The 26,673-nt window shown below is 54.3% G+C and overlaps 1 protein-coding gene across 2 annotated transcripts; it reads right to left on the bottom strand.

Moving 5' to 3' along the window:
* Nucleotides 1–1,092: 1,092 nt before the first annotated feature.
* Nucleotides 1,093–21,297, bottom strand: TLDC2 (TBC/LysM-associated domain containing 2). 2 transcript variants are annotated; one of them, XM_073309941.1, is made up of 6 exons: nucleotides 21,154–21,297; nucleotides 16,511–16,675; nucleotides 15,219–15,371; nucleotides 10,019–10,114; nucleotides 3,697–3,770; nucleotides 1,093–1,828 (listed from the first exon to the last, which is right to left on the bottom strand). In XM_073309941.1, exons 1-6 carry the CDS (start codon nucleotides 21,295–21,297, stop codon nucleotides 1,693–1,695), a joined length of 768 nt encoding a protein of 255 aa, XP_073166042.1. In that variant the 3' UTR covers nucleotides 1,093–1,692. The 2 variants fall into 2 exon arrangements, with proteins under 2 accessions (XP_073166042.1, XP_073166041.1); XM_073309940.1 differs by lacking the exons at nucleotides 1,093–1,828; nucleotides 21,154–21,297 and adding an exon at nucleotides 2,918–2,970 and having other exon boundaries at nucleotides 16,511–16,868.
* Between the last annotated feature and the right edge of the window lie 5,376 nt (nucleotides 21,298–26,673).

Below are 26,673 nucleotides of genomic sequence, written 5' to 3'. Positions count from 1 at the left end.
CTGCCACAATGGTCATGATGGCTCAAAGTGACCTCAAATTCTCAGCTATTGTAAGTGAGTAATAAATAAAGAGAGAACCAGCAACGTTTTACCATCATATGCTACTGGAAGAGAATGTGACGTTTGGTCTATAGACATGATTGCATTTGAAGACGAGGGGAGGGATGCTAATAGGCAGATAAGATAGTGACCAGTAAAAAGGGACTGTGAATCTGCCAGAGGGGATTACATAAGTACCAAAGCTCCTTTTGAGAGTGTTGAATGTATCCAGTAATGGGGCCTCATCACATTCCCTAGGTGTTGCATTCCATTGCCCAGTAAACCTCTCTATGCTTTCCTTGCCAGGGGGTTTGATTTGGATTCATCTGCCTATTTCTTCAAGTTTTACAAGTAACTCTAGCGTTCAATATGTGGAGCCACACAGTCCTTGATAGACTAGAGCCACCTCTTCCTAACTCCTCACCTCTTGGGCTTCAGCTTGCTGTGAGGGAATCCAAATGCTGAATCCCATGTGCTTTAAGCCTCCAAAGTCTGAACAGAGTTCACAGCTAGCTCCTAGTCACCCCAGCTGTGGTGAGAAGTCTGATGCCATATTAAGCCAACAGCTCATCAGTGCTGCAGGCTCTCTAGGTCCACCGTGGCAGTCTCTGGGCTGGGTTTTAACCACCATGCTCTGCTCAGGCCCTGCACTGCCCCATGACCTCATGGGAGGATGAATCAGGAGGGATTTTGCTGTGGGATTTGTTTTGGCCTGTTACAGGGACACGAGGCAGTGGGAGAGTTTGGACTTCTCCTGCAACTTGGGCTGCTGGGATTGGGGCTTTGATTCAGGCCCATCTCGTGACAAGCAACAGAAGAATGTGTAAAAAGAAAAGGAGTACTTGTGGCACCTTAGAGACGAACCAATTTATTTGAGCATGAGCTTTCGTGAGCTACAGCTCACTTCATCAGATGCATACTGTGGAAACTGCAGAAGACATTATATACACAGAGACCATGTTTCCACAGTATGCGTCCGATGAAGTGAGCTGTAGCTCACGAAAGCTCATGCTCAAATAAATTGGTTAGTCTCTAAGGTGCCACAAGTACTCCTTTTCTTTTTGCGAATACAGACTAACATGGCTCCTACTCAGAAAAATGTGTGCCCCTTTCGTGTGTAGCTTTTCAGGCACCACCGATACTGGTCTTGGCCTGACTTCAACAAGCTTCTCTGAGAGTGGAGGGGGGCCTGGCTATCACATCTCATGGTGCCCCTGCTCTCTCTGCCTTGAAGGGGGGGTTGCCTCACTCACTGCAGACAACAGCTGAGCTCACTTCCCAAACTCACGGCACTGCCTGGCAGCACTCAGTCACTTCCTGTGGGAATTTTATTTTTAAATCACCCAGTTGCTTGTGAGATTCCATTTTTATCGAGATCCAGTGCTTGTGGGAGCCAGCCCCTGGGGCTGCTCTGATTCCCCACAGCGTGAGCGCACTGATGGGAAAATGGGTCGGAACGCCCCTGCTGCCCTCTCTGGAGCGTGAGTGCTGGCGGGGGAGGAGAAAGGAGCACAGGCTGGCAAAGGGGAGGAGAGGCTGAGCACTGCCCTCCGAAGGGTTCCAGACACTGCTGGGAACAACTGCCAAGCACAGCCAGGGTCCATTCGAAAGCAGTCAGTTCCCATGACCCCCGGTGGGGTGGGCTTTGAGGGCTCAGGTCAAGGCCCAAACCTCCAGGTCCTGAATGAAGAATTGCTCCTGGGGCGACAGGATTTCATTGTCAAACGTCTCACATCGGTGGCTTCCCCCGCGGTACATGTCCCCATCCAGCCACAGGCCGAATTTGCCACTGAAAATAAAGGGAAGATCAAGCTGAGTATCGGACAAGGGCTCCAGTCCCGGGGCCAAGACAGGCAGAGCAGGGGCCTCTCTGACATTACCTAACAAGGGTTCCCTGCCTCTGTCCCCATGTGTAAGGACAGCTAATGGGCCTGATCCTGCCAAGCACAACGCACCCCTGCTCTCAGTGACTGCAGCGTACTCAGCACTGCCCAGGATTGAGCGCAGCATGAAGGCTGCCTTTCTACCACACTTTGCACTAGGCTCTTGATGAGCACTAGAGACGCCTTATTTAGCCCCCAGCCCAGCTGCTCCTGCTGGTGCAGCCCCATGCAGGGTAAGGAGATGCACTGAGGCAGCCTCTGGAGGCTAATGGGCTGGACAGGAGCCCTGTGCTCCTGACTCGCCCTGCAGCACCTGTTTTACCGGCGAGGCTGCAGAAGGGGGAAGAGCCCTGCCTGGCTCTCAGATCCACGGGCAGGATGCAGGGCTGGTGGAAGAAATAGCTTCCTCCTTCTAGCCGAGCACACACGATAGTGAATCATTCAGAGCCCCACAACACCCCTTGCTACAGCCGCTTCTCAGGGCAACGGGGCATTTTAATGTGCTTGTTTCACAGCTAGGTGAATAGCGCAGAGAGGCTGTGTAACCTGCAAGGAGCCGGAGCCATGCTCTAGCCAAGGCTTCCTGCAGCCATTGCTATGCTCCTTGAGCAGGACCAGGAAAGATGAACAGAGCAGGAGGGGCAGTGCCATGCACACAGGGAACTCTGGAGGGAGCAGGGCATGGGGCTGCTGAGCAGTTTTGCTTTGCGTTCACTTTCAAGGGTTTTTCTAGGCTAGGGAAGGTGGGTGGGGTGTCCGCATGGCTAGCCCCCGTCCTCTTCCTGGTGCACATGCAGGTTCTACCTTGATTTAGCTGGTCAAGGTCAACTCCAGGGGAGTCCTGGTGCAAACTGGTTCTGTCAGGTACATCCCTGTGTTGTTACTGGCTGGAATATGGCAGCAGGTAGGGGATGCAGTCAGTCACAAAGCGCTGGGTGGTGGCAGAAGGGAAGGGCTCAGTGCTTCCCAAAGCGCTGGGGCCATGACCAGGCTGAGCATGTGTTACCCACACAGGGGTTCAGTGCTGGCAGAGGGGTTCGCAGTCGGTCTGCCAGGGGACACACAGCTTCATGTTCTATGCTACCTGTCCCCCCACTCTTGGACTGGGGGGGGGCTGTCCAGCCTCCCCAAGACCCCCCTTCCTGTTAGTACTGAGTGTCTCTGCTCCCAGGGGAATGGCCTTGTCTCCCCTACGCTTCTAGTGTTAGTGCACCAGCTGCATCACAGCTAGCCCAGGGATGTCACCGCAAGCTGGAAATTACTCCTCCTGCTCCAAGTGTGGACGTACCCTGAGAACAGAGCAACCAGTGCAAACACGTCTGCAACCCTTCACTCACCTCTGAGCATGGACGTTGCAGAGGGGAAATCAGCCAGATCCATTCATTGGTAGGAATCATGTACTCGACTCCCCTGGAGCCTCCTTCCCTAGACTGGGCTGGGCTGAAGGCGCACTAGATGAGCAAAGTCATTTCCACTTCCCAAGGCTACCCAGCGCAGCAGATCTCAGGACAGCAGCCAGGTCTGTCTCCAGCCTCCAGGAGGGCAGCGTGTGTGAGTGGATACATCCACACAGACCCCTGTGACTGGATGGAGGACTCCGCTTGCCTGCTCTGGCTGCTGGCTCAGGATGGGCTGTGCTGTGCTTGGCTTGGAGTACTGCAGCCCCAGCCTTCCCCTATGCTGTGAGGGCAGAAGGGCCCCTAGGAGCATCTAGGCAGAACAGGCCCCAGAACTCTAGCCAGTGAAAGGCAGGTCCATCCAGTCAGCTACATACCTGCCCCCGCCAATCACTAGCAAATCTGCATCTCCTTTCATGAAGAAGGTGTTGCTGCCAGTCCACTTAAACACCTGTAAGGAGAAGCAACCATTAGCAATCAGAGCAGGGGTGTAGGAACAGCTAATTACACCCCCTGGGCAGCACCTGGCACAGGAATGTAGAGCTGTGCTGCAGTGTGGAGGGAGCTGGTCAGCGGTGGCTTGCCATGACTGCTGGGGTCACCGGTGCAACCCCACTCACCAGGAGCTACTTGGCCCAAAGTACTGACCAAGACTCAGCCTAGAGCGTCACTGATCCTCTCTGCACTATGCATTCACCAGCTCCCCAACCCTGACCAGCTCACTGTGAAACCTGGTGTGATGCTCTGTACCCCAATGCAACACCCTGGCACCCCCCACATCTACCATGGTGATATAATTATGATGTATCTTGTACAAAACATGTTATGTGAGGTGTCTATGGAAAAGTTATGGTTTGCTGAGTATGATTATCCTATTTGCATGACTGTTTCATTTTTGTATCTGAAGTTATGAATACTGACTACGTATCTGTATTTCAAATGTGTTTGCTCCTGAGTAGCTCCCACAAAATAGTTTACATCGTCTAGCCAGCACACTGTGAATGAACCAGTCAGGTTGATGGCTCATCAGTGAACACAATGGGCCATGGAAGAAGCTTAGCCCCACCTGCTGGACCTGTGACCGTTCTAGCCAGAATATGGGTAATCAAAGCATGCAAGGACAGGTGACCAACTCATATGACTCTGGACTCCATCTTGTGCCTGTACTCTTCCACTAACTGTGCTGGGGGCTTTGTTTGGGAAAATGAAGTTCCCTCCACATGGGAGAAGCTATAAAAGGGGGAAGTGACATTATCACTTGGCCTCACTTCCCCCCCCCACAACTCAACACCTGGAGACACCTCAGGGACAGAGACTGGACTGCAGAGGTGGTCCCAAGTGGGAAAGGAGGAATCCCAGACTGTATATGGCAGATCGGTGAACTCTTTGTACCATCAGGATGAGACACTACTTGATTCAAATCCTGTCTAGTTTAATAGAACTTAGATTGCAATTTTGTTTTATTTCTTAGCTAATCTATGTTGATCTGTAGACTTACTACTTGTAATCACTTAAAATCTATCTTTTTTATATTTTAACCTGAAAACAGTGTGTTATTTGACGTGCAAAGGGAAATCTGCTCAGGAACAGAGGTTGGTACATTGTCCTCTCCACATTGAGGGAGTAGGCGGACTGGGTAATAACATACACTGGTCAGGCTTCTGACCAGGGCAAGATGGCACAGCTCTAGGGTCCTAGGCTGGGGAGCTGGGAGGAACTGGCTGAAGCCTCCCTAGTGTTGGTTCATTGGTGGCTGGTGAAAGCATTCATGTAACTCAGCTGGGAGTGTCCCAGACTATGAACGTTTGTGGAAGGGCAGGACCGGGAGCGGGTCTGCAGCTTGTCACAGCATCACAGAGAGAGAGGGAGCCCAGGCTGGTGAGACAGAAGGCTCAGCAGTTCCTCAATTCCAGGCTGTGCCCCAGGGAAGTATGTCTTCTTGGGCAGAATCTTTTCTAGCTCTTCCAGAGTCCTGGTTAGCAAAATGTAGGCACAGGCTATAGTAAGGGGAGCATGGCTCCCCCTCCGCTCCATGTGGCTGGGGTAAGCAGCACCCCACAGTGCCCCTCTTCCCGGGCTGGAGTGGTGCGAGCTCCTTTACTCTGCCTGCAGGGGCGCTCTCCGGGGCAGTGCAGTCACCGATGGGGCTGTGCATAGCCACTACTGCAGCGGCAAACACAGGCAGCGGGTTGGGGGAGCTGTGCCAGCTGACAGCCCTGTTCCCGATGAGTCCCACTGCCTGTGAGTCAGCATTGGCCGTGCTGCCCTCGCGCATGCTTTTATAGCGACTATTGGGATGGTTGATTTCTTCAAGCCCCAGCTCCCGGAGTCACTTCAGCAGCACATCAGCCTCTTGGCTCTCCTTAAAAATATGTCAGCTTTTGGCCCTTGTGGTAGCAGAGGAAAGCTGATGACTCTGACCCGAATGCACCTCCAGGTTCAGAAACCAGGGGGCAAAGAATAAGAACTGACCTTTGTTATTTTTCAGCCTCTCGTGATTCCCTGGGGTCTAACTCATGGCTTTGGGGCCCTGTGGCTGGCGATGTGGCAGGATGATGAATGCTACCGCTGGTGAGGAAGGGGGAGAGTCCCACTAGACTGCACCTTTGGCCAGTCACAGGTGTACCAGCAGTGCTGGCCAGAGAGCAGGTTCTCACACGATCAGCTCGTGTTCCAGTCCTGGTGGCACTTTGTGCCAGGAGCCAACATTTCCTGTGCCTTGCTTAGCAGAGGGTGCACCAGGCCTATAAGGGGTTAAATGAGTAACTGCCCAGGGCTCTTCCTAGTGTGGACAATTCCCCTAAATGTTGGGGTGGCTCTGAACTCCACAGACAGGGAGAGGGGGGAGGAAATGAGGCTGATAAGGTACAGGGTTTGAATTAGCTGAGTTGGAGGCTGATAAATCAGTTCAGAGCTGCGGGTCAGAATGGCTTGTGGGAGGTGTTGTGCACGGAGCTCCCCAGCCCCAGAAAAGGAGAAAGATGGAGCGAACTGGGAGGAGGAGTGTAAGGAGAGGCTTCACCTGAAACTTCGCCTGCGTTGCCCACACCATCCAGCACTCAGCCCACAATACAGCAGCCTCCCCACCCCGACACAACACAGCCATGGCTGCCGTACAGGATCACAAACGAAAACTGTCTTTGTGTTTGGGTTTCCCAGCGTGCGGCCTTAGGAAACGGAGCTGATTTTGAAGTCAGAGGCAGAGCCAGCCCCCACATGCAGGCAAGACTGGACTCCAAGGAGGAATTCACCCCTGTGCCAGAGCTGCATGCCGGAGCGTTCCCCACGGGGGCCTTGCTGCGGCTTATGGCACCTTCACGCTGGCTCTGCTGGCATAAAGCTGCTATAACGCAATGGGAATCTCACCAACAGACCTGTCTGTGCCACAGTCGAGATGGGACTCGGTTTGACAGCCCTGTTCCCGGCTGCTTCCGGGTGAGGCAGCAAGTGGGATTGGCCGTTCCCGTGTGTTATGACCCCCACGAGCCCAGCAAGCGGCTGCGTCCGACAGGCTGAAGGCCAAGGGCCTGAGCAGGTTGCAGAGCTGGGAGGTACCTGAACTCTCCATCATCCTACTGCATTTTGTCTAAGCTGCCTTGTTAGATCATTATGAAAACTAAGGACTTCCCAGTCACTATTTCCCCCGTCCCAGCAACAGTTGACTTAGCCAGGTGTTTGGGCAGATTCCCCCAAACAAAACACTTGGTTTGCTGAGAATGAGGGTTGCTCCAGTACAGATCCCAGCAGCACACTCACTAAAACACTAGGAAACACCCAGGTACGTTCTTCCTGCTCCTGCCCAGAACACACTGCTCCTTTTTCACCCATCTCTCCAGCCCCCGTAGCGTACAGCCCCCATGCCCCACACCAACAAATGTGCAGCCTGGAGGCCAAGCCCAGCAAGCCAACATGGCAGCCCCCTGGAACATGATTGCCTAACACAACACAAAACCTGTGTCACAGATGTTTTTGCTCGGGCTGCTCGAAAAGGTCCCATCAAAACTGTTTTTGATAGACATTTGGATTTTCAAGCAAATGAAGTGTCTGTTGCTGTGGAAAATCTCAATATTTTGTTAGCAAAAAGAGGTGAAAACCCAAAACATTCTGGTTCAACATACCACCACAGTGTCTCATGGGATTAATAGTTCAGGTGCCTCATGCTGCCACCTTCCTCCATGGATAGGGCTCTCTGGCTAGACTATATCACCCATGATGCATCACTGCCAGGGACTTCTGTGCACCTCCTCCCATCACCAAGCAGGGAGAAAATAGTGCATCATGGGCGATGTAGTCCAGCCAGAAAACCCTGCTCAGAGCATTAGGTAACAGAACTGCAATGCCCGTGAGGCACTGCAGCTCCAGTCAGAGTAGAAATTTTCAGTTTTCAGCCAACATTTTTCACCACGAAGTTGAACTTTTCAGTGTGGGGGGAAAAAGGCTATTTTTCTAAGCAGCTCTAACTCTCACCTTCATGCACCAAACAGTTCCTAAAAATCTTTCCAGAGCCACATTGGTATGTAACCTGCTCCTAATCTCCCACCACAAAGCCAGAGTCCAACACAGTGTGACAACAACAATCCAGCCCAAACTACTGTCCGCCTGCCCCAGAGCTACCACCCATGCCAGGCAATGCCAGCAGCTTGCGCAGCATGGCGCAGGCTAAGGTGTGTGTATGCTGGATGGTGAGGTGCTAGGGACAGGGTAGACGGCATGTACAGCGGGAAAGGGCAAGGAGGGTTTCCTAGTATTTTAGCGGGTACTCCAGTAGATTTAGTTGGGGATTGGTCCTGCTTTGAGCAGGGGGTTGGACTAGATGACCTCCTGAGGTCCCTTCCAACCCTGAGATTCTATGATTCTATGATTTGCACCTGGGCAACCTTAGCTCTAAAGCACCAAAGGCGTCTTATTTGTGGGAGTGGCTTTCCCAGTTCTTAGCATGTACGTAACAAGAAGAATTCCCATCCCCCCGACCCACAGCACGCATTGTCTATTGCTGTGTCCGGCCACCCTATGACTGGAAAGGAGAAATATTCACCAAACCCCAGGTTACAGGCAAGCAAGGAGCAAACCTCAGCTCTGATGTTGGTGAGTGCAGCTTATGCCAGGGCTGGAGCTGGCTGCACAAAGGGGTCTTAATGCTTCAGATTTGATCAGTCACCAAACTGGATCCCAGGCTGGGGCTCTGCTGCAGTATCTCCCGGGGCTGGGCAGCGAGTGTTGCGGGGGGAGCGGGGCGTGCCTGTCTGGGGGACACCTACCCGGGTGGATTTGTCAGGCCCTGAGAAAAGCATTATGGACTATTGGGATTTCTTAGGGCCTGACCCTGCCCTTCCAGAAGTCAGGCGGAAACACCTCTGAAGCCAGCCAGGTCGCAAGCTCTAGGGTGTTGTAGGGGTCCAAGGAGGAGGCTTCTGCCCAGTCCTTCGGAGACTCAGCTTCCAGAGGAGCTGTGCCTCGCAAGCAACGCTTGATTGTGCCCTCAGGAGCATGGGTTAGTCTGACTCTGCCAGTCATTAGCAGGAACATCAAGTGATTTTCCATAATCAGATGCTGAATTAGTCAGTTACTTAGTTCTGTTGTTACAATTAATTCACTATTTAATGACTAAGGAGAGGAATTACTTACTGGTAATTATTCCTACTAATTAAATGCTCCTGCCGGTTAAAGGAGCCCTGAGGCGGGGCTGGCTTGGGAACCGGGTTACGCAGCCATTTCTAGAGGCAGTGAGGAAGGAACTGGCCGTGCCCTGCTGAGTTCAGGCGGTGCCTGCAGGTTGGGAAGGAAGCTGTCTCGGTGATGCTGTGCAAGGTGTGACTCATGCTGCTTCAATCAGCCACATGCCACGGACTTTGGGCCCTCCAGGCCTCTTCTCACCTAGGCTCCCAGGAGCAGCCTGCTTGGTTGCAGCGGTGGGCACTGATGGGCGTAGCAGGGCGGCCTAGGGCTTGCAGGTTTGTGTGGTGTGCAGCAGGTTGCACAAAGCAGCTGTGCGCATTGCAGGGGGCTCAGCTCAGCCCTGTGCACTAAGCCAAGCCCAAAGCCCCTGCATGAGGCCAGAGTGCAGGGTGTGAAGGGGTGGGTGGAGCATGGCTGTCAGAGGAGACATACAGCTAATGGTGGGCAATGCCCATCATGCTAAAGAGGGGCTTAGTGACATGCTCCCTTCCTCAGAGCAGCAGCCTCTCAATCCCCCCCTGCACCCGTCCTGCTCAGCACTGAGCAAGAGAAGCACTAAGGACTTGTTTGGATGCCAGGCGGGTGCTCCAGGAGGCATAGGGCCAGCACAGGCCTGGTGCTCCCAGAAGTGCAGCATGCTCTCCCCAGCGCTGGCTCGGCTCCCAGCGTGGTTCCCGGTGACACTCTGGGGAAGGAATGTGGGAGCAGCTGACCAGCAGCATGGGGCCTTTAGGGTGGAAGTGGAGGAGCCCCCCACCACCACACACACACAGAGTGGCTGAGTGACCCAGAGCTCCTGCTGTAGGGTTGGGGGCAGAGCCACAAGGGCACACTGCTGGCGGAGAAGGGGAAGCAGAAATGCTGTGGACTTGCCCTCCCCCGCATGATTGCACCCCCACATGCCCCTGGGCCTGCGCTGAACTTGGGCCTTGGCCAGCAGAAGCCCCTGTCTCTGCTCCTGGGAGAGAGAGTCACAAGCTGATTCCAAAGCCCCCGCACCGAGAACGTGAGCATCACTGTTACCTTTAGCTCTGGGGAGAAAGAGAAGAGAAAAGTCTCCCCTGTGCCATAAAAGCAGCTGCTGAGTCGGATGGTGGTGGAGGAGAAGGCCCCAAACATCTGGAATGGAAGCAGAGGAGAGAAGGTCAGAGCACTGCCGGCTCTCATGGTTTTAACAAAAGTTTTGCTGTAATTGGGGTTTCCTTAAAACCCCAGCTCCCGGAGTCCTGGGATTCCAGGGGAATCTCAGCTTGCATTCGATACAAAATGAAGCCGGAAGGCAAAGAACCCAAAATGTATTATTTTTAAAAATCTCCTGATTTGTAAACCAATCACGTGAGTGATTTCTGGAGGCCTCACTTGTGATGTGTGACTGCTGGGGCTGTCAATTCTGCAGTTACCAGCAGCAGCAAGTGACCTGGGCAAGGTCTGTTACTGGCTTTACCTCTCCAAGCCATTGCAGCTCTCAGGGCAGGCTGTGTGTGCCCTGGCTCCCCTCCCAAACGCAGGGTATCAAGGGCCCTAAGGCTGCTGGAATCTGCACCCAGGCTTTTAGGCACCATTATGAACAGTTACCCACAGTCACTACCCAGGCCAATCCATGGCACCGCTGTCCCCTCCACGGTCTCCACATCCCATGCTGGAGGCCCTATGGGGAGGACCAGTGGCTCCAGGTTGTATCACTCAGTCAGGAGGTTCTGCGGCTTGTAACCGGGGCTCCAGCCAAGCTGGAAAGGGGTCGATCAGACAGGACAAAGCCATCACCATCACATCTGAAAGGTGCCTCACCCCTTGGATCCTCCCTCCAGCCAGTGCTAGGCTAATCCCTGACACTGGCAGATGCTCCCTGAGGACAGGTGTCCATGTGCTAGTCAGCTAGGGTCATGCAGGGCTGTGGCTACAGGTACTCGCATGCTCTGCCCATAGACCATTGCTGCTGGCAGGTCCAGCGCGTGGGACCTTGATCACCAGCAGCCCAGGCCGTGACCATGTGAGAAGGAGTCGCTCTGTTGGCTGTGACCAGCAGGCTGTACGGTTACCAGAGCCATCCACTGCAGGGAGACACAATCACACCCCAATGCCTACCGTGGGCAGAGGACCTGGGGATGGGCTCCAGAACAGTCCCAGCCCCTTCCAAGGAGCATCTGGGGGGGCCAGACACAGGATGCAAAAGCCTTGGGGAATTGCGGGTGGATTATTTGATCCCCTCCAACAGCTCAGCCTGGCCCAGTTGCACTGCATGAGTTACTGGCAGTAGGTGAACTACAGAGAGCCGACGTTACCTTAGCTCTCCCCCACTCCTGTACCCCACAGGCCCTCAGCCTCAGCACTGCCCCTAGGACCTCTGGCCTCCTACCCCCCATACTCCCAGCACAGCATTTGTGCTACCCCACCACTGCCGGCAGGGGGGCAAGTGTGCTGCGGTGAGGGGCGAGGAGCCCGCAGGGTGCGTGTGCTGTAGCTGTGGGTGTGATACGGTGAGTGGGAGCACACAGGGGGTGAGCTCTCGGGAGTTAACTCCATTTTCTTGCTGGGTTGGGGCTGAGCCAGGTGTGCAGAGTCCAGAGCTGCCCATGCCACTGGACAGTGGCGGGTTGGTATATTAACCAGCATGTGCTCCAGCTCTGCATGGCTGGACTGTGTGAGCCCCTCACTCCCTGCCTGGGTGGCACTGATCTCTGATCTTGCGGGTGCCAAGGTATAGGGAAGAGTTATGCCAGGTTTGGCTATCTAGGGCTAGATGAGTGGCGTGTGCGGTCATCCCAGCACTACCATCTGTGCGCGCTGGAGATGCTGGGCTAATTCCTCTGCTTGTTTAACTCTCCGGTCACCTCTGCTCTCCCTGGTTCAGCTGGGACAAGAAGTGGAAGTGCTGAAAAGGCTGGCAGCTGGGGGGAGGTCTCTCTAGTCTGGACCAGTCAGGGAGGGGCTGGAAGGCCTGGCTGAGCCCTGCGCCAGCCTGGGGCATGTGTCCCCTTCACTGATTGGCTAAGTTCACTCTGTGCAATGGGCAGACCCACGGAAACGAGCATCTGGGGACTGGGGACATGCCCGGGGGCAGGGCAGGGCTGGGCTCCCTGCAGCAAGGTGTGGGACTAGCCTAGGAGAAGACCGGGAAGAGAGGTGGGTCAGGGATTAGCACATGCCTAGGGGGCCTGGGAGGGGGCGTAGACGGGTCAGGTGGCGAGGGGAGACCAGGGAGGGTAGAGATAGGCCAGACCAGCAGGGATGCACTCTAAGGTCACAATGAATGTGGAAAGGGATGCTGGGGGAACTAGCAGGTGGACATGTGGGGCTGCAGGAGGTGCACAGGCACCAGGATGCTATTGCTGGTAGATAAGAGGCCCCCCCTGCAATCCCTGAGACTATGGGAACTGCTTGCCTCCCACCTCTTCCTGGTCTGGCACTAGCTCCCCGGTGCCCGGAGCTGGCTGCAGGATCCCGCTGCAGCGTCTCTCTGAGTGGGACTGGTGCCCATGGCTGTGCAGCCTGGCAGCTAGCCTGGGTCCCTGGGGCAGGACGCTGCTGCTCATTCACCGGCCGGCTTCTTTGTCCTTTTTCTTCTAATAAAAATCCAGGGGAGGAGGTCCTGGTCTGAGATGGACCAGAGGGCAGCTGGGTGCTCACTAGTTCCTGGCAGGAGAGCCCTGCTGGGAATGCCCGGTTGCAAACAGCCCACGTGTTCCCCAGCAGCCGGCCAGCGCCTCCCACGCCCCAGGACTCCGAATGCATCCCACAGGCCCCTTGGGCTGGCAGGCTGGGGCCCTGGGGCTGCCATGGACCATACAGAATGGGGAGAGCCTGGGGCGTGAGCATGCAAGAGAAGTTTAGTGGCCCAGAAGTTCAGGAGGTTTCACTCGCACCTTGGGCCAAGGCCAGAGCTTACAGAGAGACAGCAAAGGCAACAACAAACCCTGGCAGAGCTCAGCTACACCACCTCACTCGCCTCAGCAGTGCCCTGCCTACCCCTGGCCTGCCTTCAGCAGCCCAGCCCCTGCCCCCTGCTCTGCAGGCCCTAGCCCAGCACCCTCCACCCCCTACTGAAAGGCCCCTCTGTTCCTACCAATGTATTGGCATGGCTGGGTTTCTCCCCCCAGACCAAGGAGAGTGCTACCCAGGGTGCCCTGCCAACCAGCCCCTCCTGCTCTCGTCTCCACTCCTGAGGGAGCTTTCTCAGCTTTTACCTGTTTATGGAGAGTTTCCTACCAACTCTCTTCCTCACTGACTCAGCACCACGCCTTTCATTGCAGCCTTTGCCGTGGCCCATGTGCAGTACTGGGAAATTAATATGTTTGTGCAGATGGGTGGCCAGTGCTTCGTACTGGCAGAGACACCAAAAAGCTCTCCAGATCGCCCAGTGTGTTTGAATAGCACAGTTCTGCCTGCCACAGTCAGCAGCATCTGCCCTCCCGCTGGTGTTTACTCAGCAGCATGCTGACATAGTCAAATCCCCATGTGAGTCTACAGATGCTGGGTTACTCTCTGAGGCCAGCACAGAGCACATAGCCAGTTCAAAACAATGGCAAGCACCACTGTAAGGTCGGGGGTTGTGTGCCAGGCTGCACTGAGCATACTCTGCATTTCGGATCTCCAGTCTGGGTACTGGAATTCCTTAACAAATCCTTCTCTTTCCAGACCTGCCGCTGCTCTGCTTAGAAGGGACAGCCCAGAACTGTAACAGATCACACATTCCTTTCGTTTCAGATCCCGAGGGGCTCCGTGGGCTACAGGAGCGGCTCTCAGGCTTTTCAGATTGGCGACCCCTTATTCATAGTCAAAAATCTTCACAACCCACCCCTTTACATTAACTATAAAAGTAGGAGTAAAAAGTGGACCAATGAGAACATGTTAAGAATTTCCTGGGCAGGGGCACGTTGTTTCCAGGGGTTGGCAGAGGATATTTCAACTGGAAGGGTCAGGGTGTGTGGGGAGTGAAATGTTGTTGCTTTACCTTACAGTAACAATTTCAGCAACTTGTGACTCGATTGCCTTGTGGCCCTGACTCGCATGTAATCACTTTTTCCCCCCCACAATTTCTCATGAAAAGTAATTGCCCCAGTCCACGCCCCCCGCCTCCTCCCTGGAACCAGGGCCAGGAGCGGGGCCGCTGGAGGGGTACGCAGACAGGGTAAGGGGGCCAAGGCAGGGCCACAGCTGAGGGTGGGTCTGGGGCCAGGGGCCGAGGCTCGAGGCAGGGGTGGGAGCAGAGCCGCAGCTGGGCCATGGTGGGGGCTGGCAGCCATGCCTATGGCTGGGTGCAGCTCCTTCCCCGACCCCCAGCCTTTGCCCCAGGCTGAGGGCTGGCAGCTGGGTCCCCAGCCAGGTGTGGAGCCACAACAGGGCTGGGGACAGGGTCAGGCACAGGGCCAGGAGCCGGGGCCAAAGCTGGGGGCGGGGCCAGAGCAGACCTGGGGCCAGGGCTGGGTGGCGCTCTCTCCCCACCCCACTGGGGCCCACGCCCCACAGTTTGGAGACATTTGTTTTAGGGGTTTCTTTAACTCTACTCCTGGGGAAATCTTTTTTGTTGTCCATATTGTTGACATAGTGGCTGACAGGTATTTTGAAATAAATTACCAAAATAATTGAAAGTGCCATGATTCTATTGCGGTATTTTGACCAATAAAATATGCAGAATTTCGCAGAATTTTATAATATTGTGTGCAGAATTTTTAATTTTTTGGTGCAGAATCCCCCAGGAGTCCATCTCCCTGGCTCTCTTCTCCTCAGTCCCCAGCTCATTCACTGAGGTCAGGTAAACACATTTGAAGCAGTGTCTCTGCCTGCTTCTTCCGGGAGTCCCAGGGCAAATGCACTGAGAGCTCAGCACCATCCCCTTTAGTGCAGCTTGCTCAGGATAAACCACACAGACCCCAACTCCAGGCCACAAACCCTCTGCCTAGCCAACTTGTCAGGTCACAGAGCAGAACCGGGCTGCAGGTCTTCCACCCAACCTAGGGACCAGGGCAGTAGCTTCCCTGCCTTGTGTTTCTGACATGCCCTGGATGGAATGGGAGCCAGCACAGAGTGTGTGGGGCTGCAGGGTATGCTTGGACCCAGAAAGGGGCTTACAGCCAGAAAGGGGAGCCAGGCTCCTGGGCCACACCCTGCAGGATGACCCTAGTGTGCAGGGTCCAGAGCTGTGCTGGCCTGTAGCAGCTGGATGTTTCTCTCGCATGGGAAGCCCAGCCCAGTGCAATATACAATTCCATTTCCCTCCTCTCACCTGCCTGTCGGTGTCTCGGATGACCAGCAGCACAGGAGAGCTCAGCTTGTTCATACTCCTGTACATGCTCTTCAGGCTAAACCCATCCCTGGCGGTGCAGTAGAGCAGGTTCCAAGGGTACCCGGTCACTCTCGGTGGGAGGTGGGGCACCAGCTGGGAACAGAGCCACAGGAGTCAGTTCCCACCAGGGTCCCTCGCTGCTCCCCGACCTCTGGCAGGAGCCTTTCCCATCAGTCACTTCCACACCCTCCCTCACCCAACTGCTCCCCGCTGTCCTCTTCCGGGTGTCTGGCTTTGGGCTGGATGGCACCGTGGGGGCTGCATGCACAGAGCCCATCCCCTGTCCCGATTTTTCACACTTGCTATCTGCTATCACCTATTTCAGGGTGAAGAATCCACACAGCTCCAGGGCAGCAGAGATGTTCGGGATAACATTTGCCAGAGCGTTTGCAGTGTAGGGGTGTGGAACAATCCCAGTGTCCCAGTCCCAGAAGGGGGAACCCCCAGAACGAGGTTTGCCAGGGACATCACCCCTCTTGGTGAACACGCACTGTGGTCCAGGCCTACCCTGGAGCTGGTGGAAGGCTATTCACTGAAGGGAGGAATGAGGGGTAATGGTCAGTTCGGGCAAATGATTTATTAGATGCATTTATTGCTCATTATTTTTGTCATTTGGCAACGGGGCTCAGCTCTGCGGGGTGACTGGATACGTGGCTCTGTGGACTCCACATTTGCTGTCTTTCAGTGTGTCTGTATCAGGTTTTGCCTCCTTTCACAAGTACCAGGACATTCTCCCCAGCTGCCAGCCCGGCAAACCCCTGGGCCCTGAGCCAGACGGGGCTGGTCCCTGCTCACGCACCCTCACCAGTGACACACTGTCTCTGGAGCGAATGGTCCTCTGAGTCCCACAGGCCAGAGCTTTGGAGCCAGTTGCACTGAGATCCCCGAGGTCCGAGCTGGCCCAGTGCTGGTGCACGAACTGCCCCTGCAGGCCCTGTGCGGTGAGCCGATCCAAGGCTACGAATCAGAGAAACGACAGCAGGAGCCTACAGCAGCACTGCCCTGCCTGAACCAAGCCGGGAGGGCCGGGCCGGCCAGGGGAACGAGTTCCATGCCCTGGGGTGCCCACAGAATGGCTCCATCCCAGTGAGGAGCTGTCCAGAGGACAGGGTGGAGGGGCCAGCTCCAGGCCAGAGGAGGCTCTAGAACTGCCAAGCACGTGGCCACAGCCTGACCCCGTGAGGTTACCTAGCCCTGCAATGGGGTGAGCCCCCAGGCTGCACTGAGCTCACCTGCTGGACCTGCCCTGCACACAGGATGTTGCTCTCTCCATTCAGCACCGGCTGGTAGGGCTCCTCTGGGGGCGATGCTGTTACCCCCACGCCTGCCAGGCCTGGCTCCTCCTGCTCAGCAGTCTCCACACACTGCAGGGGCTGGGCTTCCTCCAGGCAGTCAGTCTCGGGGGAGATGCCCACGCCATGTGGGGAAGAGATAAGGGACCCCAGCACAAAGAGCAGCACTTCCCCCTCGGACCCAGCCACAGTGCTCCTGGACATCCCATCCAGAGGGCTGGTGCACAGAGATGGGGCTGGCACCACCCACGCCCTGCCCGGTGAGCCCTTCAGTAGAAGAGGGCATTTTAAGCCCACTGGGCAGGGTCCAGTCTGAGCCTCTCAAGGGCCCAATGCGTGGGTCAGGCCCTAGGCAGCGGGGGGAAAAGGTGGCTTTTAGCTTCCCCAAGTCTGGGGAGCTCCAGGACACAGCACTGCCTTTGGAGTGAGAGAGAGCAACCCCAGGGCTGCTCCACAGCCCAGAACAGCTGAAACACACGTGCCCGCCTCCCAGCCCAGCCCCACCCTCTGTCACTGCCTACACTGGGAGCTGTGGGAGTCAGGGGCATATCGGTCTGCGTGTTGGGCCAGTGCTGCCCCTGCCTGGGGTAATTCACCTTCTGTATGGTCCCTTTCTGTTACTGGCACAGAATAAAGAGGCTGCCAGAACCGCCCCTCAGTCTGGGCCTGGCTGCCATGTACCAACTCCTGGGCTTGCCCCACGAACCACGATCTGGTTCACTGTGTGCATGGATCCCGAGGGCTCCACACCAACTCTGTCCAGTGCAACAGCTTCGACAGGAGAGAGAGAGGGAGCCCCACATGAGAATACCCCATAGCCCTTCTACCCCTCAGGCAGTGGGGGGACTTGAACCAGGAATCTCCCACATTCCAGGTGAGGGCCCTAATCACGGGGCTCAAAGATGTGCTGGAGGCATCTTGCTAACAGCACAGGCACCTACTGCCAAGCGAGGGTTCAGACCTGCAAGCAGAGAGGGGGCGGTTCTAACTGGCCTCTCCCATTGGCTAGCTTAGGTGGCTTCTCACCTCCCCTGATGGCTTTTGTGAATTGCATTGTGAGGCACCTTTGTCTCCCCATTCGTCACATAGGGAGCCAGGCACATAATTCCCGCTCTGGGAATCTCAGCATTGTTGCTGTGATTTTGTTTTGCTCACTGGCACCCTGCACCACAACGCCTAGCTGACTCCTGAGAACGTGACACCTGCCCTGCCGCCCCACCCCCAGGCTTCGATAAGGGGCGGGCTGCCAGTATTCACCAGGCTTTGTATTGCCACTGGGCAAACTGCCCGCTGCTGCTCAGGTGCTACTGAGTGCAACTCAAATGCAGGATGCGGCCCCCCGTGGGACCTGGATAAGGGTTGCATGGGCGATCTTGATCCTGGCATTTCCTGGCTTTTGAGTGCCTGACTTGGCAACTTTAACAGTCTTTTAATGTGGTTTTGGGGACATACTTTCCTAATTTTTTGAAGAAAAAACCCCCCCTGAAAAATGAAAATTCCCTCATATTGACCCTCAGTTTGGGTCCACAGCAGGGCTTCAGTCTTTTGCTCCACAGCACAGACCTCTGCTACTTGAGCTACCAGAGGAGCCGGTAGCAGCAGCAGTAGGCTTTAACCTCTATGGGGCCCAGAGGAGGAGACGTGAGTTTCACAGCTATTTGATGACAGCAAAGGAATTCTGGGTTCTATTCTAGGATCTGTAGGGGAGTGTGATCTAGTGGTTGTAGATCCCTCTACTCCTGTTTCCCTAGCCTGTCTCTGCTCCTCCCTCCTCCTCCTCCTCCTATCCACCAATCTAACCCCTGGCTCCTTCCCCTCCCTTCTCCTATCCTCTCCCCCTCTGCTCCTGTCCACCCCACCCTTTCCGACTCCTGTCCCCGAGCCACCTGCTCCCATCCCCTGGCTTCTGCTCTCTCTGCACCTATAGAGCCCTTAGCCCCATGCCTTTCCCCTACACTCCACTCTGCTCCTATCCGATCTTCCCCACCCTAGTTCCCACCCTCTTCACCCTCAGCATCTACATACTCCCCTTTTCCCTCTCACTCTGCTCCTCCCATGTCCCTGGCTCCTGCTCCTGGCCTCCCCTCACCCCGTTCCAATGTGGCTGGTTCCTCCTGCCCACCATGCTGCGGGGGCACTGGCAGAGGGAGCATTGAGAGCGCAGGAGACACTGGCTCCCGGCTCAAAGTTCCAGCACGCAGCACCATGGTGGCCTTAACAGCTGTAGGGGAACAAATGCAGGGATAGCCCACCTCAGCCTCTGCAGCCCTGGGAAGGCGCCTGTGCAGTGAGCACTTAGGCACTTTAAGGGAGTGGAACATGCTCAGTGTGGGCAGAATCTTCAGAGAATTTAGCTGCCAAACTCTAACAAGGGTCTACTGAGCATCTGCAAACTGAGATTTTTTTTCATAGTTTTATAACTTGACCTAATTTGGGCAAATACTCAGGGGAAGAACAAAAGGTAACCCCCTCTCCCGCACACCACACTCTGGATTTCAAGGCTATGCTCTAACTCATGGAGGCCCTAGAGAGTCTCAGTTAAACAACTGCAAAAATATTGTTTCCCCCAATCTCATTCTTGGACATTTTAGCTGAAAGGTTTTTGTTTGTTTGTTTGTTTGTTTCAAGCAGAGACCTGAGAACAGTGAAAGTGTTGAGCAACCTTTACTACAGGTGGCTCTATCCGCTCCGCCTATTAAACATTTCTGCGGCTACGTGACCGGCTGTGACAAGTACTTGGACATTGCATAATGTCAAACATCTGCAGAGTCTAGAAGGGCAAATTATGAAGGCAGAATTTGCTCTTTGGTGTAGTTTTCCTGCTCGATATTGTACAAGAGATTTCAGCCCTGACAGATCTAAAGCCTTGTCACAGCACTCGTGCCCCATGAGTCAGGCAGAAATCACTGCCCAGCCCTGCTTTCCCCTTGCTGGGATAGTTGGTCAGAAACTCATCTTCGCTCCCTGACTCAGGGGAGTTCCCATCCCCAAAGAAAATGCAAACAAATAAACAAGGGGAAAATAGCAGGAAGCATGTCAGATCTCCTAGAAAGTCCACTAATATCTGCTCAAGTCAAGACTCAGGGCCCAGTTGGACTATGCTAAGCCTGAAAGCAGAGTCAGTTGCTTTCCCGACTCATCTTTTCTCCTTGCCTCAGCATTTCTTTCTTGGGCTACTTGCAAAGCAACTCTCTTTCTGCATTAAATTAATGAGAACCTGCCTCCACAAGGCACAGCTCTCTCTCCCCTTGCCTTTGCACGCATGCTAGGAGGAAACACAGTGAAGGATGCACAGAAAGTCCCACCGGCACCAGAAACAGAAAACAATTAGCAAGCAGCAGCATTTTGCACCCCACCTCGGGTGCTGAAATCACATTCCTTTCCAGGCAGAGGCCTGAGCCCTGGAACAGTCAGGCCCTGGACCTGTTACTGTGGGAAGCCAGCACCTCTGGCTCTGGGACCCCGTTGATCCACATGCAGGTCAGAACCAGTGCTGATGTTTGGTAAACAGAGCTGGAGCTTGTCAGAGCCACATTGCCCCTGTTTGTTTTGATTGGTCTTGCCCGGCACTGAAGAATCACAATTTAAAAAGAAAACAGATCAGATTACATTGGGCAGCCAGCTGTGACTGAAAAGGCAGGTGGATGCTGCAGGCTGGGCCCTTGGCCAGGGGAGCTGGGCCATGTCCGCATTAAAGACACTGCACAGCTGAGGTGATACTGATAGTGCAAACCCCTAATATAGACACACGACATGGATGTGAAGTGCGGTTCAGCCCAGTGCAGGTGAATCTGGTAAATTACCAGGGTCTATTGCACCATCAGCCCCCTTTCCATTGAGGCTGCATCTACACTGAGGCTTGCACCAGATGCAGTGAGAGCAGGACAGACCTCTGTAACTAACAAGCACCCTTCATTTTCCATATTAAAGGAAGGGAAGAACAACTCAAACATTTACACCCTGTGTTGGCTGTCAGCCAGGGCACTTTGCCTGTATGCTGTATTGCTTTCGCCCCTTTGTCTGTTCTTTTCCATCTGCAGTCTCTGCGAGACAGCGAGTGTGTCTCTCACATATTTGTACAACACCCAGCCTGCCGCCCGTGCTGCTGTCATATCCGTGATAGAGAGTTGCAGGTTTGCAGGTGCACAGTTCAAAGCCAGCACCGGGATTTAGAAATGGGCCCAACCCTCTAACTCAAGCTCTGGATCTCAGCTCCTGGAGTCCAGGAGTGTTTGGAGCTGGATTGAGATGACTGGATCTGGTTCCCCCAAATCTGGGGACACTTGGATCTAGGGTTTTGGGTCAGGACTTTCTCCAGTAGGAATAGTACCAATCTGAAGGGTAACAGCCTATGCATTCTGGACAAGGTCCCCTTGTTAAAATCAATGAAATCTAGCTGGTAACTGATGCCCCAGTAGCAGTAAATCCGAGCTAGCGTCATTGCACCATCTTACAGCTGAACCTGATCAGCCTGTTTCAGAAAGGAAAGAAGCAAGTTACAGAGCACAGCTGCCTGCGGTTTGTTCTGAGTTTCAACCCCCATCCATCTCCCCTGGGCACACGCGATGCGGTGCGGTACATACCAGGAGAGTGTAGCGGCCCCGGAGAGCTTTCATGGTGTGTGGGCGAGTGCTGCAGCAGGTGCATGGAGCTGTGCTCACTGCTGAGAGCTGCCTAGGGGAGGGGAAAGCAGGTGCCTGCCAATGGCCTGTTGAGAACACTCCCATCTAAAGAACGCAGATTTTACTGCTTCCCTCTAGCTGGGCTCTCCCACCTCCTGGTATAGCAGTCAGGTCATCAACCGTGGGTGGCCTCTACTGCTCAGGGCCCCATTAGATAGCAAGTGTCTGTGGAGGGCTTACAAGACAGATCAAACCCCTCCTCTCCAATTGGAAAAAGGAGTTTAAAGGGCTTTGAACTCTTTGTAATTGCACATGAATGTCTTCCTGATGGCGGTCTCAAAGAGCTCTTCGCAAGACTGCAGCAAAATTGGGGTCCTAACCATAGTGCTTATTCCCTCTATTGCATGCAGCTGGCTTTGTTATTGTAGGGTCTCACCCGGGTACTGAGCTGAGCACCCTGCTTTGGTATTGGAGGACCGGTTACATGTACTTTCTTACTCAGGTTGCTCATGAATGGTGAAGGTGGGTTTATTTTTTTAAGGAGAAAGAAGCGGTTGAAACACTGGGGTTTGGTTTAGTTCTGCTTTTTAAAGGCATAAGAAATACAGCAAGTCTACAAACAGAAATTAGAAAGTGAACCTGGGCAAACAAACACTAAGGTGATTAGGAGCAAAGTCCCCACACCTGGAGGGCTGTTCTGACAGCAGAATAAATACTGTAAACATCAGCAAGAGATGCTGACAACTTCAGAGAAAGCTTCAACCCAGAGACTATTTGAGACAACAGAAACACACACTAGTACTCACGGAACACAGTCAGTCCCACAAAGAGACCCAGGAAACTGCAGAGCTTCCCAGATTTGTCTGTATAGTGCCCCGCTGCTCTGTAGAGAGATGATCTCACATACGGCTCCTCTTCCTCTCCACACTCACTGGACCTGTCTCCCCTACCAGTCCCCAGCAACTGGCCCCCCTTTCATTCCTGATCCCTCTCAACCAGACCCCCTGCCTTTCCACCTGGCCCAGCCCACCCCTCATTTCGCATTCCCCACCAACTGGCACACTTTCCCATGGCCCCATTCCCCCTGTCTGGCCCCCACCTCTCACCCTGTTCCCCACTGCCCATCCTAACCCCCCTCCTATTCTTAATCACACAGTATCCCTATAGCGACTGCCTCACTGGAACCCCTAGGACAGGAATGCTAGGGCTGTGTGAGTGCAGACTAGAAGAGCTCTCTATCTCCTATTCCTCTTCCTTTCGCCGCCCCATCCCTGTGATAAATGAAGCGGGGGGAGGGGGAGAGGAGCTCCCTTTTATAGACACCGAGCCAGCCAGTAGCTATAAAATCCCTCTTAGTAGTTGTTCTCTAATTGCTCTACCTGTAAAGGGTTAAAAACTCTCACTGTGATGCACAGGTAAAAGGAAGGAAGGAAGGAAGGAAGGGAGTGGGCATCTGGCCAAAAGAGCCGATGGGAAGGCTAGAACTTTTTGAAATTGAAAAAAGACTCCCCTTTTGTCGGTCTGTTGTTGTTCTCCTGGGGCGAGGCGGACAGGGCAGCAGCTGTGCTGTGAGAAGCCTGGGCCAGATATGAAAAAATCATCAGTATCATACCTAGAAACTACTCATTTAAAACCCCAGATATGCAAGTAGATTAGGAAATGTCTAGGAAGACACGATTGTGGATTCCTAAGGGCTAATCCCAGGTGCTTTTGTTTAGCTTGTAACCTGTAAGCTGGACCTCAAGAAAGCGATCCTTGGTGCTTAATCCTTGTCGTTGCTCTTTTAAAATCTAGCAATAGCCTGAGTTCCCAGTTGTATTCTCTTTCTTTTTTTTATTAATAAAATTGACTTTTTTTAAGAACAGAATTGGATTTTTGTGTCTTAAGAGGTTTGTGCACATGTTAATTAGCTGGTGGCAACAGCTGATTTCCTTTTTTTTATTTTCTCAGCTCTTCCCCGGAGAGGCCTTTTTTTTATTTTCTCAGCTCTTCCCCGGAGAAGGGGTGAAAGGGCTTGAGAGTACTCCACAGGAAGGAATTCCCAAGTGCACCTTCCTGGGCTCTCAAAGGGGTGCTGCACTTGGGTGGTGGCAGCATCTACCAATCCAAGGTCAGAGAAAAGCTGTAACCTTGGGAGTTTAATACAAGCCTAGAGAGGCCAGTATTAATTTTTAGAATCCTTGCGGGCCGCCACCTTCTGCACTCAAAGTGCCTGAGTGGGGAATTAGCCTTGACAGTCCCTGTCGCTTCCTTTCCAGCTCAAGCCACAAAAGAAAGGCAGTACCGTAGACCTGCCAGCTCTGCTGACCACCAGCAGGTACGCCGCAGGTCCGTGGTGTGGGGAGCTCGGCTTAGAGCACTGCCCCTGCCCAGGTGTACAAGGGAGATCCTGAAGGGACAGCTCCTCTCTCCCGTCCCAGGAAGCAGTTCTTGGAACCTGCAGTTCTTCAGCTTCCAGGATTTGTTTCTTCACCTGAGTGAATTCCGTGCTGGTCTGTCTGAGCTCCCCGGAGCCCTCAGAGCACACCAGCTCCCCACACACCACCCCGCCAATGGGCTTCACACATCTCCTGGAGGGGCCCCGGCTCCTTTGCCCAGCAGATGCCCAGCTGCTCTCACGAGGCAGACAGCAAGGGGACAAATTATTCTGCTGCTAGTGCTGTGACACAGTTGGCTGGTCACTGGATGGAGACCCCCCGACTCATTTCCCACAGGGACCGATGAGCCTCTATCCGATGCCACTGGCTTTGGTCATTACGGGTCTGATTTCTAGAGATGCTGACCATCCCCAGCTCTCCCTGAGTCCGTGGGAGCTTAGCACCTCCAGAACCCTGAATACGTTGACTTAGACGGGAGTCCTACGTGCTCCGCAGCAACAGAGGGCTCTATAGTCAGTCACTAGTGCCGTGAGCTATCCAGGCCTCTGAGCTGCTGTCTTTGGTAGCCAACTAAATCTGTTCATGGAGCAAGCTCATGTCTTGTCAGAGTGGGGCTCCTGCTAGTTCAAGGCCCTTTAAGGTCTAGGGGACTTGGCTTCCAGAGCTAAAGGTATGTTCATGTGATGCTCGACTGTAGCAGGAGTATGCTTGTTGCTGATCACAATTCCAGTATTTTCTGCTAATATTCAATATCCAATATTCCAATTCCACAAATCCAGTATTTGCTGCCATCTCTGATCTATGTGGGAAGGAGAGTTGTTATTACAATATGATAGCATCCACAGGAGTGCACTTGCCAGAGAGCATACAGCTGGCAGGACCTGCCCTCCAGAGAGTACAGTTGAAGGCCTCCATCCTGCAAAGGCTTATGTCTGGCTTTACACATGCATACCATTAAACACATGCACAAATGATGGCCCTGACAGACCAGTGAGGCAGGAATGTGTGCAAATTGTTCTCTCTTGCCACAGAGGACAGGACAAGAGGCAATGAGTTCAATCTATAGAATAGCAGATTTAGATTAAATCTCAGGGAAAACTTCCTGCCTGTAATAACAGTAGGACAATGGAACAGATGCCTAGGGAGGTTGTAGAAGCTTCTTCCCTGGAGGTTTTCCAAAGGAGGCTGGAGAGCATCTGTCTTGGATGGTTTAGACACAAGTCCTGCATCTTGGCAGGGGGTTAGACTAGATGACCCTTGTGGTCCCTTCTATCCTCTGGTTCTATGATTTTAAGCAAGGGAGGGGCAGGAAAGACACAGGGACAGCAGGACACTTCAGGCATCTGACGTCTCAGGGCACCACTCCTCTGCAGGGTCTGTATTATTGTTACTTCATAGTAACATTTGTAAATTACCACTGGATAGTTCGGAGTTAATCCATTGCTAAGGATACGATTCAGTTACGGCGGTCACGGCAATCATGGATTCTGTGACTTTACCGGACCTCTGTGACTTCTTCGGCTTCAGCTGCCAACAGCTGCCGCTGGAGCCAGGGCCAGGGCCATCTGCACCCTGCCCTCCCCACCTGGGCTGGAGCTGTGTCCCCCGCCCCCAGTCCCTTCCAGGGCCAGGGCTGGAGCCGGGACTGTGTGCCCCTGCCCCATAACTGTGGCTGGAGTACTGAGTCCTGCGAGGGAAGGCCAGGTCTGATGGAGCAGCTGGGCTGCTAGAAGTGCACAGATCCACGGGGATAGCATAGGACTCCCCGCGGGATCTGACAGGAGGGATCAGCTCTTCAGCAGCAAACAGCAACCCCAACGGCACATTAACCCTCCCCACCATGGGGGTCCCAAATGTTAGGCTCCAGCTGCCATTTCCCCTCTTGTCTGTCCTCCCTGTGTCCCTGATGCCAAGGGCTGTCCTTGGTGACTGCAGGGGGTTGTCTACGGTGGGGTCTGTGCGAGGGGAGAATGAGAGGGGGCTGTGAGGTCTGTGTGAGGGGGGGAACGGGAGGGGGCTGTGGGGCCTGTGCGAGGGGGGGATGGAAGGGGGCTGTGGGGTGTGTGCGGGGGGGTGTGTGTGTGTGTAGAATAGGAGGGGTCTGTGGGATCCGTGTGAGCTCGAACTCTGCCTGTTATTGGCAGGCTGTGGGGAGAATCAGTTGAGTTTCCCCCTTCTCAGGGAAGTGTTTCATTTCATATGTTAACATTTCTCTACCCAGGCTTCCCCGGGGCCTCTTCTTCAGAGCTGGCCAGGGTGGGTCCATACAGCGCAGCAGAGCTCAAATCCCCCGGCTGCTCCAGGAGTTGGGAGAGCACCACTACTCGTGTCCCTAGGCTGTGAGGAGAGGAAGGTCCCTGGGTGGTTCCAGAGCCCAGACAGGATGAGCTCATGTGGAGCCTTCCCTGAGGATCCAGCCCCAGCCTGCCTGCACTGAGTACCCCTCGGGCGACGGGCTGGCCGGGGTGGGGTGGCCCAGGGGTGCAGTAGAGGAGCCTTGCTGCAGGCTGTTGTTTTGGGATCAGCAGGAAGGTCTGTGTAAGTGTTGCTGTTTGTAACCCGGCTGTAGCAATGCTTGTATTCGCTGTAAACCTTTCTGCAGCCCCAGCCAACCCCAGTGCCAGTGCGGAGGTGGCTGCAGCCAGTTGCTGTGTCTCCTGCTTGCTGAACCCCGCGGTGAGTGTCAGCCTTATGCAGAGCTCTGCTGCCTCCCTGCAATGGAATCACAGGCCACGAGCAGCTCGGGGCCGGGGCAGGGGGGTGTAAAGAATAAAACCTGCCAGACCAACTGTATCTTTGGCGAGAGGGGGAATGATGGCATGAAAATATTTATAAACATCACAGATTAAAAGCCCCAGCCCCTTTTCAGCTGACCCTGAGCTGCCTTTGCATCCTAGCGGAGCTGTCAGTCTGTGTTGTCCCCCATTCAGCCCCTCTCCAGGCGCATATTGTCTCTGCTGCCCTCAGAGGCTCACTCTCTCCCAAGGGCCTGGCAGCTCCTTCACTGGAGGTTTTTGAAAGGCGGCTGGGGAGCCATCTGCCTTGGATGGTTTAGACACAACATCTTGGCGGGGGATGAGACTAGATGACCCTTGCAGTCCCT

Source organism: Lepidochelys kempii, chromosome 13, assembly GCF_965140265.1.
Source record: "Lepidochelys kempii isolate rLepKem1 chromosome 13, rLepKem1.hap2, whole genome shotgun sequence".
In the NCBI taxonomy this organism is placed as follows: domain Eukaryota; kingdom Metazoa; phylum Chordata; order Testudines; family Cheloniidae; genus Lepidochelys; species Lepidochelys kempii.
This window is presented reverse-complemented; position numbering and strand designations above follow the sequence as displayed.